Below are 15,146 nucleotides of genomic sequence, written 5' to 3'. Positions count from 1 at the left end.
TTTTTTTGTTGAGACAGGGTTTCTCTGTGTAGCCCTGGCTGTCCTGGAACTCACTTTGTAGACCAGCCTGGCCTCGAACTCGGAAATCCACCTGCTTCTGCCTTCCGAGTGCTAGGATTAAAGGCGTCCGCCACCACGCCCTGCTCCAGCCCCCTTTGTTAATGCAGTTGTAAATGTGTCACAGGAGTCTGAGAGCCTTGGGATCTGTGGTGGCTTTGGTGATAATATCCTGTTCCATGATCTAAATGGAGATCCATTTATTTTGAACAATGAATGATGAACAATGACAGATGAATTCAGAGTAGGCTTTTCTTTTCTTTTCTTTTTTTTTAAGATGTATTTTTTATTATATGTAAGTACACTGTAGCTGTCTTTAGACACACCAGAAGAGGGCATCAGATCTCATTACGGATGGTTGTGAGCCACCATGTGGTTGCTGGGATCTGAACTCAGGACCTTCAGAAGAGCAGTCAGTGCTCTTACCCACTGAGCCATCTCACCAGCCCCCAGAGTAGGCTTTTCATGGTTGTAGACTTAATGGGAATTGAACTAGTGAAGGCTTAACTCTTGGTGATTGGTGACCAATCTGGGAACGGTGATCTCGTCCTTGGAACTGTCGATATTGTGGGAGGATCTTGATCAGACATTGGGCAGGCCTGGCACTTAGTGCACTCCAGTCCTCTTACCCCTGTCCCACTGAATGCCTGGGGTGCACTGATGATCTGAAAGCCTCAGGAAAAAGTAACTGATTAGTGATTACTGTAGCCCTGGCTGGCCTGGAGCTCACTGTGTAGGCTAGGCTAGACTCAAACTCACAGAGATCTTCCTAACTCTACCTCTCCAGAATTAAAGGCTCTGCTGGAATTAAAGGCTGTACCACCATGCCCTGCTAGAGCATGTTTTTAAAAGACAAACTTGTTGCTGAGAGATACACTACAGCAGTAATTAGGCAAACACAAATACAGATGCATCTTAGAGCAGGTAACAGTTCCATTAAGCTGGCTATCACAGTACTTATCTGGCATTGATAATTTGTTTATGAAAGATATTTAACAAATGAAAATAAAACATACATTTTAAATGCAGAAATATGTCTCTGAAATGAGATTCCAGGCTTGCTTAAACAGAAAGCTTATTGTATGACCAACTACTTGAAATAGCACTGGAGTGTTGACTGTGGAATTGCAGAAGTCTTTCCCTCTTAGGTATATATGCACAGAATCTAACAGTACCTATACTTGTAGAAAGCTTTTTACAATTGAAGCAGGGGACTAGGGGTATGACTGACTCAGTTGGTACAGTGAGTGCTTACCCAGCACACAGAATCTCCATACTGCAAACAGCCTGCACGGTGGCTCTTTGTGGGGATAGAGGCAGGAGAATCGGAGATGCGGGGTAATCAGGGAAATCTGCTATATAGCAAACGTGAGGTCTTCCTAGGCTACGAGACACTGTCTTGGGAAGGAAGGAGATCAGTTGTTTGCTACCCCACATTAGAATGCCTTGCCTATCTGTCCTGACCCACTAGACTCCTGTTGCTGACTGTCGGTTTGTTGTGGTGGGAGGTGTGTTGTTTTGTTGTTGTTGATTCAGCGACAAGGATTCTGTTGCTCCTTTGAACAACCTATCCAGAACCTCTCAGGAGTCTTACTCGGACTCCTGAGATCTCTAGTTGTGTGTTTCTGGCCCATGGGCTGTTCTAGTACTGTGCTTTCTTGTGCTCGTTCAGGAGCCCGCTCCTGCCATCGCCTGGCTCCTGTGCTGAAGCTCTCTTCTGCCGGATGTGGGCCTTTTGCCTTCTGTTCTGTTCCCTTGCCGCCTTTCTCAGTTTCCACTTTGCCTGTGGAGTATTTCCTTCAGTAGCTTCTCAGAAGGTGAGAGAGACATATTGTAGAGAATTTTCCCCTGTAAGAAGCATCTGCAACTGTATCTGACCTCCCAATAGTTCTGTGGTGTAGACATGTGGGCTAGCGGCCATTGTCCCTCCTGAACGCATCACACTGAGAAATGGCCAATACTGTTGAATACTTGGAATGAGGATCTATTTAATGCTACATATTGAATCTGTTTATGAAGCCGAATGTGTGTATCTTTTGCCTCCTTTAGATCTGTAACAGCTTACCTTAACCTTAAAAAATACTTTGTTTTTAAAAAAATGATGTTTTTGTTTGTTTTTGTTTGCAGTGCTGGAGATTGAACCCAGGGTCTTGCACATGTTAGGCAAGTGCTCTGTTCGAGCTGTGTTCATGGCCCTTTGTGTTTTGTTTGTTTGTTTGCTTGCTTGCTTGCTTGTTTGCCTTTAAGATTTAAGCACTGACATGTATGAGTGCTTGCCTGCATATATGTGTGTGCCCAGTGCCTGAGTTGGCCAGAAGAGTGTGTCAGATCCCCTGGAACTAGAGTTGCAGATGATGAGCCGCCGTGGGTGCTGGAAACTGTTCTCCTCTGTAAGAGCAGCCAGTGCTCTTAACTGCTGAGCATTCTCTCCAGCCTATACGGTATGGTTGGATTGAGATCTTACTGTGTAGTCTAGGCCAGTCTTGAATAACACCCTTAGAGAGTTTTCAGTAGAAACACTTTTCAGATGCATCCCCTGACTTGTAAGAGTGCAGCCACTTCCCCAGTCACTTGGCTGTGTCAGCTGTAAGCCGTCAGTGTTCCTGGGTTGTTCTGAAGCAAAGCTCATGCATCATGTGGTGACTTTTACACGTATCAAACAGTATGTGCAACACTATTGCCACGCCTAAAGCACTTGTTATTAGTGCTCCCATTTCAGGAATGCTTGGTTTTGATGTTGGGCAATGGTGTGGTGGGCCCTGTTTTTCAGGCCAAGTGAGAACTGACTAGCACCACAGATTCTGAACATGGCTCCACCGGGAGGGACACCCAGGGTCTGTCCTCATAGTGTGGCTCACTTGAGCATTTTGTTGTTTGGTTTGGTTTGTACTTTGTTTTTGCAAGACAGGGTCTCTTTATGTAGCCCTGGCTGTCCTGGAACTCACTCTGTAGACCAGGCTGGCCTCAAACTCAGAGATCTGCCAGCCTCCACCTCCCAAGTGCTGGGAATAAAGGCGTGCGCCACCACTGCTGGACCACATGAACATTTTGATTGTCGATATTTCCTTCAAGTGATTTTAGTGATCCCTCAGAGAATTTTGTTCTCTCTCCCTTCTGTATTTTTGGTTTTAAGCACTGCCCCCATGCTAGCCTCAGATCCATAGTCTCCTTCCTCTGTCTTTAGAGTGCAGCTGCAGACACATACTTCCATGCCCAGTTCTAGCAAGATGACTCAATTGAAATTCCTGGAAATAATGGGGCAGAAACTAGATGGAAGAGATTGAGTAGGAATCAGACTTAGCAAGGCCACTTGTTCAGCAGTTGTACTGTCTAGCGTGATGATGGATGTGATAAGTGAAGGACTGGTTTGGTTGGGTGGTATGGTGTACTTAATTTCTCTACTCCAGTCCTATATAGTTCCTTTTGTGGCAGTCTTGCTCCCACCCTGACTTGGTTTCTCTCTCTCCTATATCCACGATGCTGTGAGCACTCTACTCCCCCCCCCCCCCCATTTCCTACTAAAAGTCAAGGACCTCATGCAGAGGGTCAGATCTTTCCTGGTCACCTACAGTAGGACCTGGCTCGGTGGCAGGTCAGGACTCCTTGCACAGAGTACTCACTTGGGAGGCGATTGGGCTCCCCTGGTCCTTCCCCTTGCTGTGTCACTGAAACCTGAATGGATGGATCTTACATGGCTTCTCCCTAACTTAAAAATGTCTTACAGATTTGTTGTGGTATAATTGGCATATAATAAAGTTGAACATACTGAAAGATTTGAGTTTCAGAATGCATGTACCATATTCATCCTTTTCCTTTTTATCCTTTGTAAAGACCAGGAGTTGAGCAGTGGGATAAAGGGATGGTGTTTGCTGTTTGCCCTGTAACAGATGTCCAAGGTGGGCGGGCGGCTTCCTTTTCAGAGAAAGGCTTTATTAGGCTCACAGTTTCGGAGATTTCCATCCATGAGGACTTAGTCCCATTATTTGGGCGTGTGGCCAGGCAGAACATGATAAAGTAGAAGCCCCCATCTTATGCATCTATCCCACAGTACACACACCCCAGTCACCTAAAGAATTCACCACTAGGCCCCACACTACCACACTGCAGACCAGGCTTTTGGAGAGATCCTTCAGATCCAAGCTGTGATGGTCTCCTTATGTGCTCTTTTAACTTGCTTTATAAATCCTAATGGAAAAATCTGCGTATTTGGCTTTCTTGGCAAAGCACCAGTATTGAATGTTGATATATTAAAAATGGTAGATATTGTAGAGGTCATTAATTCTCTCTACTAAAAATATAATTAAAACTAAAATTTCAAATTAAAATTGTTTATATTCAGTTCACCCTTTAAAATTGAGACACAGTTTCTACACAAACACTCACATATTTAGTGTGTATTTTGATGGATCTCCACAGTTGGACTTCAGCACTGACTGTGGAGCCATTGCCTAAAACAGTCTTGGGACATTTTCATTATGTCAGTAGGACTTCCCTTTCCTGACTACTTCCACACATTTAAGACTTGGGGATTTCAAAATACATAAGTCATATATCTGTTACTTTTGAGGTGGGCAGGTCAGTTGTTGGATATGTAAATCAGATCATTGTTATATGCTGTTCTGGGGCTGGCTTACTTTGGAAATTCGATGGATTTGTAATTTGTAATTTTTTCTTAATGATTGCTAAGCAGTGTTTATGTGGCTGGATCAGAGTCTCCTGTTGATGAGGATTTGTGTGTAAGGCTGGAGAACATGTTTTCCAAATTCTATTGTGGCCCCGAGAGGGGCTGTTGCTTGCATCTCCAAGACCTGTCTGTCAGGGCTAGGGATTCTGACACACCCATGGACAGCCGAGTGCTCTGTGCCCATGTTTACAGCAACAAAAGCATGAAGGCCATGAAGGCCTTCGCAGAGAACACATGTAGAGAGTAAGACTGAGGAAGCCTGCAAACTGTCCTCAGAATTCAAGTGCAGTGTTGTGCTGTGTTTGGATGGCTGTACACCGCCACCATAGTCTGTGGGTTGCATACTTCTGAAAGACTCTCCTGCCCCTGTCCACTACCTAGTTCTCAGTCATTGAATTCTTCCAAGGGTTTCCTCTCAGCTGTTTGCAGCATGTATTGGTCTACCTTCACTCCATAGTTACCTTGGAGCTTGTCTTGTGTATCAGCAAGATACCGATCCACAGGAGGCACTAGAGTCTGGTCATTGGCAGTTGCAGTGGTCTGAATTCTCCTGGCCCTAAGAAAGACCCCTGTCTCTGCTGCTCCTTCAGGAGCCAGTTAGTCTCTCTGCTCTTGTGGAGCTCTTCCTCAGCTTCAGGTACCTGTCCTCATTCCTGTGACCTGTTAGTACAGGTTTTAGAAATAGCCTCACGTGGCTGTAGGGTGCCATCTTCTCTTCTCTTCTTCATCATGTAGCTTTATATGACCTGCCCCCTTTTATTTTAAGAAATTATTTGTGTATGTGTGGAGGGGGTTGTACATGTTAAGTCCAGTGCCCCTGGAGGGCAGAAGAGTTGTTGGATCCTCTGGAGCTGGAGTTGTGGGTGGAACTGAACTCAGGTCCTCTAGAAGAGCAATATGTGCTCTTAATTGCTGAGCCATTTCTTTAGCATCTTCTCATGTGTTCTGTCTAATACTCTGCTTTAGTGTTTAGTGTTTCATTTTATCTTTGGTGATGGTGCAAGTCAGCCTACTCCTGTGACTCATGTCTTTACAATAAGGTGCTTTGCCAGGCTTTGACATTTTGTTGGTTTTTTGTTTGTTTGTTTGTTTGTTTTTTTGTTTTTTTTTAAGCTTTGCTGTAATGAGCAATGTACTGCTTGCTTGCAGTGTAGTTTCGTTTGTGTATATGCTTATTTCCCTAAGATTAGATCCTCAATGTAGGGTGAAAAGGTATATGTGCCATTAATGCAAAATTGAGCTTAGAGAGACCCTATAGCAGTTTCTATCCAGCAAGACAGGACAGGTTCTTGTGTGTGTATGTGCTCTGCAGGACTTAGCACTGCACGTGTGTACCTGCACACAAAGTATAGAGATCCAGGTAGAGGAGAGAGGGGGCTGCAGTGGCAGCAGGGCTCCACTGTGTTCATGATTGATAGTGGCCCTGACTCCTCTCTGTAGAGCTGTCCGTGTCTGGTGTTGGCTAGGTGAGCTCAGGCCTTTGGTTTCTTTGTTCCAGGCTACACTCCTGGCACACCTTACAAAGTGTCCTGTTCTCCAACCAGCGGAGCTGTTCCACCATACTCCTCTTCCCCCAATCCTTACCAGACGGCTGTGTACCCAGTGAGAAGTGCCTACCCCCAGCAGAGCCCATACGCCCAGGTATGCTTGGGCATGCCCTACACCTGGGGGAGGGCTGGCTCCATCATCTCCCTACAGCCCTGGGACCCTTTGGCAGTTGTCTCTGTTTTCCCCACAGCAAGGCACGTACTACACACAACCTCTGTATGCAGCACCTCCTCACGTCATTCACCACACCACAGTGGTGCAGCCCAATGGCATGCCAGCAACAGTCTACCCTGCTCCCATCCCTCCTCCTAGAGGCAGTGGGGTCACCATGGGCATGGTTGCTGGGACCACAATGGCCATGTCAGCAGGTGAGTCCTAGTTCTTGTGTGTTCTGTGGTACCCTGAGGCCTGCTGAAGTGGGGAGAATCCATGAAGCTTTTGACCCATGGCCTCTGAGTCTCATGACTTCAGTTGTGTGAAAGCACTGCTGAGTCGGCCCCTTCTCTTTCTTCCCTTTCTCCTATCAGGAACAGGCATGAGTCAAGTGGCCTCTCCACTGTGGAACTTAACTGAATACCTGCCTTGTTAGTGAGCTAGGTGGCCATTTGGCAGTAGGAATGAGGAGTGTTCAGGTAGCCCTCATTTGGCTCCTTCAGTGAGTAGCTAAACTGAGCAGTTCCAGATAGGCCAGCTGTCTCTGTTGTTGAGGTTGCAGTAATGAGAAAGTTTCTCGAAGAAGGCTGGCTTTGTGTTGATAGAGGGAATAGCTGCTTGTAAAAATCCTATGCCATTTATTGATTGAATCAGGAAAGTGAGTTGGGACATTCCTCCGTGGAAGCTAGAGGTTTGATGGCAGGTCTAAGGAAGGGGCCACCTCTTGACATTTAAATATATGTAGCTGCCTTCAGGCTGTTCCATACAAAGTCACCGGGTTCTCCATGACTGAAATTTAAAGGGAAAAAAATGAAGCCATCCCTTATACAATTTTTTCCTGGATGTCAACATAAGGAAATTATGTTAGCTCTAGCACTGTGGGATTCTGTATCATTTCCACTTTGAGTTTTCTGGATTTGTTGTTAAGGAAAACTAGTGTAGACTGCTGCCTGCCTGCCTGCCTGCCTGGGGACCGCTGGCACAGGAGGAGTGAGCAGCAAGGATTTGCTTCCACCTTGAGATGTGGAGGTGCGGCTTAACCTCAGAGCCATTGCTGAGTGTACGTGTGAATGGAACAGAACTCCCTCATGCGTGTGTTCATGGTCTTTTTCTCTTTTCCCCTCTCTGTCCTCTCCCTCCAGTATATAACTCAGTGTATTGTGAAACAGGCCTCCAGAACATAGACCCTGCAAATCTAAATCTCCTCTACCCATTAAACAGAGAGGCCATTCTCCTTTCTTGAGGTGTAGCATCCACTATTCCGTGTTCTGTGTCTGAATTTGACAGTGTTGAGCACTTCACGTGAGTGGGGACACACACCGTCCTTCTTCACTTACCACACTATTCTCCACATTCACCTCTGCTGTTCATGTGTCAGAATCTCTTTCCTGTTTAAGGGGCGTAGATTCACATTTTCATTTTGTAGTCATGTGATCTGCCAAAATTAGTGTGCTTAGTCTGAAGAGGATTTACAAGCATACTATGACCACCGACTGCTGCACTAATAATGCCTTTCATCACTTTGGATAATCCGTTTGGAGGTTTGACCCTTCTGGTTCAAGACCAAGGCAATCCCTCTTCCCTCCGCTCCTATCTCCTTCCCATCCCACCTCCCCACAGGAAGTCAGGTCATGATGTGCTATCAGAGGCCACATGATGGAGCTCTCTCTAGCAGTCACTTGTACTTCCTTATGACGTGTTCTTTCTTCCAGGTACCCTGCTGACTGCTCATTCTCCAACTCCTGTAGCCCCTCACCCGGTCACTGTCCCCACATACCGAGCCCCAGGAACACCCACCTACAGCTATGTGCCCCCACAGTGGTGATTGCCCTGCAAATTAATGTGAGTATTGGTGAAGGAGGCTGGGTGGGTCCTGCTGAGGTGCACTTCTCTGAGGAAACTGCAAAACTGACTAGATACAAGCGCTGGGCTAGTTTGCTTATCTGTCAATATGGTAAAACACTGAGCAAGAGTACCTTGGGGGGGCTGGTGAGATGGCTCAGCGGGTAAGAGCACCCGACTGCTCTTCCGAAGGTCCAGAGTTCAAATCCCAGCAACCACATGGTGGCTCATAACCATCCGTAACAAGATCTGACACTCTTCTTCTGGAGTGTCTGAAGACAGCTACAGTGTACTTACATATAATAAATAAATAAAATCTTAAAAAATAAATAAATAAATAAAAATTAGAAAAAAAAAAAAAAAGAGTACCTTGGGGAAGGGAAGAGTTGGCTTGGCCTGGCTTACAGTGACTACAATTACAACCCATCATAATGGGAATCTGAGCAGAAACTGACCCACACACCGTGAGGATGGGGGCTAATTGGCTTGCTTTCTCCAGCTTGCCCTCCTTGCTCACCTCCCTTCCTTACAGCCTCGGCCCACCTGCCCACGAATGGCACCCTAGGCCTTACCTCATTATGTCATTATTCTTATTGGGACATCCAATGAGGGAAGAGGGAAGGGGGGCATTGAGTGTTAACTGCTCATCTTGCTGCTTCTGAAGTGGGCTTGTATCACTTCTCTTTGCTGCAGTGTGTAGGGCTCCAGGTATAATGGGTCAGGGAGCATAGGGTGTGTCTGTAAGGTGGGTGGGAACCAGGTGCCGAAGCTTTGGGTACTGCTGCCTTCTGGAACTGGTACAGCACAGGTGCCAAGAGCCTGTCTGACTGTTGTCATTCTTTCCCAGATTTGAGGATGGAGCTGTGCAGTCTTCATTGAGTTCCACAGCTGGTGCTGCAGGCCTTGTGCCTCCAACCAGGACTTTCTTCTTACTGCTCCGACACTTAGCTAAACATGACTGCGCCCCAGCCCAGCAGGTCCCAGCTCGCTAGTCTCCAACTAACTCTGGGTTGGTTTTAAAGCAAATCCTGTTTTGTGGACTGCCTGGCAAATTTTTTAGCTAACTGTAATGATAAAAAGGGAGTATTACTCTATTCTGAATCATATCTAGTTGAATGCATGTTTATAAAAACAAACAAAAACAAAGCTTGCTCAATCTACCTGCAGTGACTGATGCAAAACCATCATATGCAAAACCCAAAGGACTGGATCACATTCCCAGCCTGTCACTCATGCACCTCTGTGATGTACGCTGAGTCTCAGTTACACTCGTGCAAGGGATGTCCTCACTGAAGGGTGGGGAGTGCTGGAGGGGACTCTCAGGGTGCTGGGGTTGCCAGGTATGGACACAGACTTGTAGCTTTCAGCAGTCTGTTTTTTTGGCACTGACTGACTGATCCTGAAGGGAGCCGCAGGGACTGGGGGAGAGAGAAAGAGAGCGCACGCCTGCAGCAGCTCCAGACAACAGCAGCAGCAGGGATAATGGGGTCCCTCTCCATTTCAGCTGGAGTGTGCTCTGGAGAACAGGGATCTACCTGAAACTTATCAGGAAATATAGGAGCTTGGTGACCAGTCCAGCTGGGGTGAAGAGTGGTCTGTGTGTCAGAGCAGGGTCTGCCATCCGAGTTTCCTCTGTATGTCTTACAGGATAATGTTCTGTGTATCTGTTGGGACTGTTGGGAAAGTCCATTATAGAAGTAAACTGTCTTCCTAGGAGGGAAGATGTCAAAGAGAAGCAGCCACACTGAGGCAGTGTTGTCTTTTGCTTTAATTTGCTTAGGGAACCATTCCCCTCCCCCCCCCCCCCCGAGAATATTTGAGTCAGCTAAAGACACAGGCACTGCTGTATTCTCCCACAAAGATTTCAGCTGTGTGTTGTGGAGAGTGTTGTACATTTAAGACTGGTTACAAGGGAATAAGTGTATTTTTAAGTTAGTTCCTCATGTTTCTTGTAGAGAAGCAGAGCTGTGATTATGTCTAAAAATGTAGAAATAATGTAGCTTGTCTTGGGGTCATTCACCTGAGGCTGACCTCTCTGACTAGCGGGGTGAGGCCTGGGAAGCCTGCATAAGTGGTTTGTGAGCCTCTTTTGTTGCCACTCTCTTCTGTCACTGAAGGCACTCAGTACCAAGCAGATGTGAAAAGCGGAAAGGGCCAGGCAGTTCAGGAGTGCGTTTGCTTGGAAGGTTCTGTGGTGGGAAAGATTTTGAGTGTGTACATGAGAAATCACAAGGGTTCCTTTTGCCTGAATATGCCTGACTTGAATCTGTGAGAGTGTTTCTGTTCAGTGTGGGTCAAAGGGGCAGGGCCTGAGGACCTCTCTGGGGTCTGTCAATTGGGGGTGAGTTTTGCATCTTTTTCAGCCCCATTGAATTGCTGGGGCTTTGGTTGGAAGGGGTGCTTGTCTCTGGTAGCTAAGTCAGGGCTTCCGTGTTGGTATAGAGGTCGCCACAGTGGCAGTCAACTTGGCTAGAGGATGGGTCACCTGAATATGGAACCTTTGGTGACCTTATTTTTATAGTAATGCTCTCCATAATTTTTTTTTAAGCATTTTATTTTTTGAGAAGTTTAGGAAGATTACTGCATGGATCAGTGTGAACAGAAGATTCCTCATTCCTTATGTCCATGAACATAGAAAGTTTATGGATGAGTATGTTTAATTGCCTCGTGAGCACTTATGAGTGAGTGTGTGTGTGTGTGTGTGTGTGTGCGCGTGCGTGCGCGCGCGCGCACGAGCGCGGGCATGTGCGTGTGTGCTTGGATGTGCATGTGCATGGGGAGAGGGGTAGCACAAGAAAGCACACATTGCACAGAGATAGACATTTGCTGTAGCACGCAGCCTGCATCCGTGCTTCCGTGTTGGGATCCCATCCCTGTGGTGGATCATGTGCAGTGTTGGGAGTTCTAAGTTTTCCCTGGACACATCAGACAGAAGGTGACTAATCCCAGGTGAATAATCACAGCTCTTTATAACAAATGTACCTGTGATTTTCATGTGTTTGAAAAAGTTCCCTTTATCCATCCCCAACTAAACATAGCTATCTCCCTGCCTGGAAAGGGTAGAGTTGTTTGCCTGCAGCAGAAAGTTACCAAGACTTTGGGTCTGCTTGCAGCAGCACACAGTGTGTGTATCCACAGGCCCTGAGTTCTCAAGAGAGAGGGAGGGGCTGTCGCCCTCCTGATCACATCAGCTTCACACACTTGCCCTGGAACTGTTGAAATGGAGTGATTGTCAAACACCTCTGTAGTATACAACTCACCTGGGTGCAAATCGTGTCTGTTTTGAAGCTATCAGGTCATCACTATGGAATCTGCTTGTGAGAGATCCGTACCAGGTGAAAATCTGGATATATGGATGGTAGTGAACTGTCACAGGTGGTGACTTTAACAACATTCAGTTTCAGTAAAATTAAGGAACAGGATTGGGTCAGTATTCTATTACATGGCTGCACAGGTATCCCAAAACATTGAGGAACATTCCAAGACATTGTGCTTTCTATGAGTGTGACATTCCATTCCTGACTAGAGTCCTTCAGCTGAATTGACAGGCAAGCAGAGCATCTGATCCCTATGGACACTGACATCGCTGTTAAGGGTGTGTGTGTGTGTGTGTGTGTGTGTGTGTGTGTGTGTGTGTATGTATGTATGTATGTATATGTACTCAAGCTTATGTTCTGCTGTATGTATGTATGTATGTATGTATGTATATGTACTCAAGCTTATGTTCTGCTGCTGTCCCTGAGGCTAGGGGGCTTCCTTCCTCGGCTGCTGCTGATTGCAGTGTGGCGTTGTGGAGTATTGGAACCTATGAGCTCCTTGACTCTTGAGAAGCAAACCCACCATCAGAATTGGGTCAGTTAGGCTACAGGCATGGAAGTGGCCTCGGGAACTGTTGTCTCTGTGTTGTGGTCTTCCTGAAAGAACTGTTGAGTGGCTGTTGACTACCAGTTGCCATTCCGAGTAGCAGCTTGTGAGTGTTTTGCAGAGGCAGTGTTTGCATTGGTTGTTGAGTGTCCTACCTTTCTTTAGCCATGTACCTGGTGTGTTTTGTTGTTTTGATGGAACAGGAGGCTGGAGGAGCAGACTGATGTTTTTATGGTACAGTGAGAGGAGAGTCATTCTCCAGGAGCGGGAGGCTTGAGCTTCCTGGCTTCTGATTCAACCTTTGAGTGTGCCCATGGTTGGGAGAGGCTGGCAAGCACCAGCTTTACACAGTGGGGCTGTCTCAGATTTCCTTAGTTCTCCTTCTGAATATTAGAGTTTAGTATTGCTGTGGGGCCACCTTCTTTCAGCAACTGGCATCTGTACTTGTGGTCTATCTGGCATTGCCGGGTGGCGCAGGACCTCCCAGGGTGCAGTGGCAAGTGTGGCAGCTACTGGTCCTTTCCTCTGGTGCTTTGAGGGTTGCGGAGGGCAAGCGTGTAGCAGAGCTTCCTCTCATGTCCAGCACACCTCCCAGGGTTTGTTTCCTGAGTTGCTTATTCCTGTCCTGTCTTCTGTACTTGATGGAGTGATAATGTGGTCTCAGTAGAACAGTAAGTAACAGTGCTTCCCCGTGTCTTAACGGAGTCTTCTCTTCCCTACCCCTCCCTGTTCATGTGAAGAACAGAAAGCCTGCAGAATAAATCTGACTAGAATCATGGCATGGGAGGCAGCAGCTTTTCTGTCCAAGGACTGCACTAGCTGCTCGTGAGATGTGAGGGCCTGGTTGGGTATACAGGCAGTTCCCAGGGAGGGCAGTGGTTGCGTCTGGTGCAGACTGTGGGCAGTGTAATAGAGCATTTGGGACAGACTGGGGGCTGGCTCCCAGCAGGGTTACTGTGGCAGCCGGAGGCCCCAAAGAGCCTGATAGGCTGTGACCAAACAGAAAAGGTTCTTTTTTTTAAACTTTTTTTTTTAAATACTCTTTTTTACACTGTTGTTGGTACTTTTTTTATGCTTAAGTCAGCATTGTCTTCCAGTGTTAAAGGCATCCCTTGCCTCTTCATGGAACTTATGTGTCAGAACAAAGGGACGGACACTGTCCATCCCAAGCCAGTTCAATTAGATGTAAATTCACACGGCTTTAATTTTCTATGCAGTCTGATGAGTAGATGAGCTCAGATTTAAACCCTTAAAAGCACGTTTATTGTAGCCAGAATTGTTATGTAATTAATACTGCAGTTTTCAATAAAGATTGACTTGTGTTGCATATTCTGATCTTTTCATGGGAGTGTTTTCAGAGGAGACGGTCTGACTAGCACTTGCTACCACTTCCCCCAGTGAAGAAGTTCCTAGGGGACTCGGACAAGGCTGTGTGTTCAGCCTTGATTGGCTTTGGTGGAGGGCCCTCCTAAGTACTGTAGGAGGTGTAGGCTTCTGCAGTTCTACATAAGCCTCCTGGGTCCCTCAGTTTAGCAAGGAAGATGCTGAGCCCACCTCTAAGCCCACGTGTGCCTCGTGTACTTGGAGGTGAGAAGGGAGTCTGTCCACCTGCTGTCCAGGGCTCCCTGGCCTGCTTTCTTGCACCCCTCTTTGGGGCCTCTGCAACAATGACCTTAAGCCACTTCTGCCATAACCCTGAGGCTGTGGTCTAGTGAGCAGCGCCTCCCCTAGGCTGAGAACAGAAGAGGAGAGGCGGGGCACCAGCCCCAGGAGGGATGACAGCACACAAGAAGAAACTGACACACACCGCCAGCTGACCAGCAGCCAGGTCACTTTTCATTCGTTTCTTTATGAAATTAAATGTGTCTTTTGGATTAGAGAAGATGCAGCGCAAGAGTGACCCCCTACTTCCGAGTTCTGTAGGCTCTGCACCATGTGCAGGCCCGGCCATGTGCCCCACGAGGAGGCCGTCCATGAGGGGCCACAGAGTCCAGTCCTTATGGCTTCTCACACTTACTAGGGTAAGGCAATCTTTCTGTGTCATTAACAATTCTCCAGTGTTAGAGAAACAACACAACCAAAATCATAGTGAACAGGGGGTGGGTGGGTGTGTGTGCAGCCACCCCAGCTACAGGGAACTGTCACTAACCTGGAACCAGGGACACAGTTGACTGTATGGTTTTGTTCTCGTTACACATGTCACAAGTAAAGAGGGTGTCTGGCAGCCAGCAGTGTCTAGAGGGACCAGGAGGCATAAGGACAGCTATGGGTAGAGTTAGTGCAGAATTCCTGGTTCCTGACCTCTCAGGTTGCAAGTGCACTGGGGGCCTGAAGGGACAAGAGCAGAGGGGGCACACACCTACTTTGGCAGGTGGCTCATGGCCACAGATTTTGGTTTCCCACCCAGAGGAAACAGGAGAGTGGAGATGATAGCTTTCCAAAGAATGTCCAGAGCAGATGCGCCTATGGGCACAGCCTGGCCAGAGGTTTAGAGCTGTGGCGTGCAGGCTTACCATTGATGGAGGCTCTGCGCAGGTCCAGAGTATAGTCAGAGGCTGGTACCTGCACACTAGCCATGGGGAAGGGGCCAGAGGCAGGGCCCAGTCTTCATACAGCATGGCCCTGTGCCTGTTCACTTCCAGTTTGTAAAGCAGGCAGAGGGCCTGATGGTATAGGCCTCAGAGAGGAAAGGACGGGTCCACAAAGTGCCTGTCAGGTTGTCTGATGGATGCTGACTCACTTGCGGAAAGGCGCCAGTCTGCTAATGCTGTGCCAGAAGTTAGATGGCTTCCGCCTGGGCTCTGCTAGCACCAACACCTGCTGCTGGGGCCGGCTGGCAGGCAATGATGGATGCTTGTGGCGGGTCAGGTATCCTGGCCTGCCCACAGCTGGACAGAGGAGAGAGAGAGAGAGAGAGAGACACCTGGGGTCATAAGGATAGCAGACAAAGGGGCCTGTTTGTGGGTTCTGCTGTAGCTCTTCCATCTTCCACACAGGA

At 47.4% G+C, this 15,146-nt stretch overlaps 2 protein-coding genes across 8 annotated transcripts in view; one reads left to right on the top strand and one right to left on the bottom strand.

Annotated features, from left to right (window-relative positions):
* Positions 1 to 13,475, top strand: part of Fam168b (family with sequence similarity 168 member B) — a 32,264-nt gene extending 18,789 nt beyond the window's left edge. The window contains exons 4-8 of one of the 3 annotated variants that reach the window (XM_029539393.1): positions 2,185 to 2,220; positions 6,240 to 6,382; positions 6,459 to 6,657; positions 8,155 to 8,284; positions 9,132 to 13,475. In XM_029539393.1, coding sequence (XP_029395253.1) covers positions 2,185 to 2,220; positions 6,240 to 6,382; positions 6,459 to 6,657; positions 8,155 to 8,267 — 491 coding nt within the window. In that variant the 3' untranslated portion in view covers positions 8,268 to 8,284; positions 9,132 to 13,475. The remainder of the gene's footprint in view (positions 1 to 2,184; positions 2,221 to 6,239; positions 6,383 to 6,458; positions 6,658 to 8,154; positions 8,285 to 9,131) is intronic. The other 2 variants (XM_021198429.2, XM_021198428.2) reach the window with 2 other exon arrangements.
* Positions 13,389 to 15,146, bottom strand: part of Arhgef4 (Rho guanine nucleotide exchange factor 4) — a 136,180-nt gene continuing 134,422 nt past the window's right edge. For 3 of the 5 annotated variants that reach the window (XM_021197307.2, XM_029539391.1, XM_029539392.1), the window contains one exon: positions 13,389 to 15,036. In XM_021197307.2, coding sequence (XP_021052966.1) covers positions 14,885 to 15,036 — 152 coding nt within the window. In that variant the 3' untranslated portion in view covers positions 13,389 to 14,884. The remainder of the gene's footprint in view (positions 15,037 to 15,146) is intronic. The other 2 variants (XM_021197308.2, XM_029539390.1) reach the window with 2 other exon arrangements.

This window comes from Mus pahari, chromosome 5 (assembly GCF_900095145.1).
Source record: "Mus pahari chromosome 5, PAHARI_EIJ_v1.1, whole genome shotgun sequence".
Taxonomy (NCBI): Eukaryota; Metazoa; Chordata; class Mammalia; order Rodentia; family Muridae; genus Mus; species Mus pahari.
This window is presented reverse-complemented; position numbering and strand designations above follow the sequence as displayed.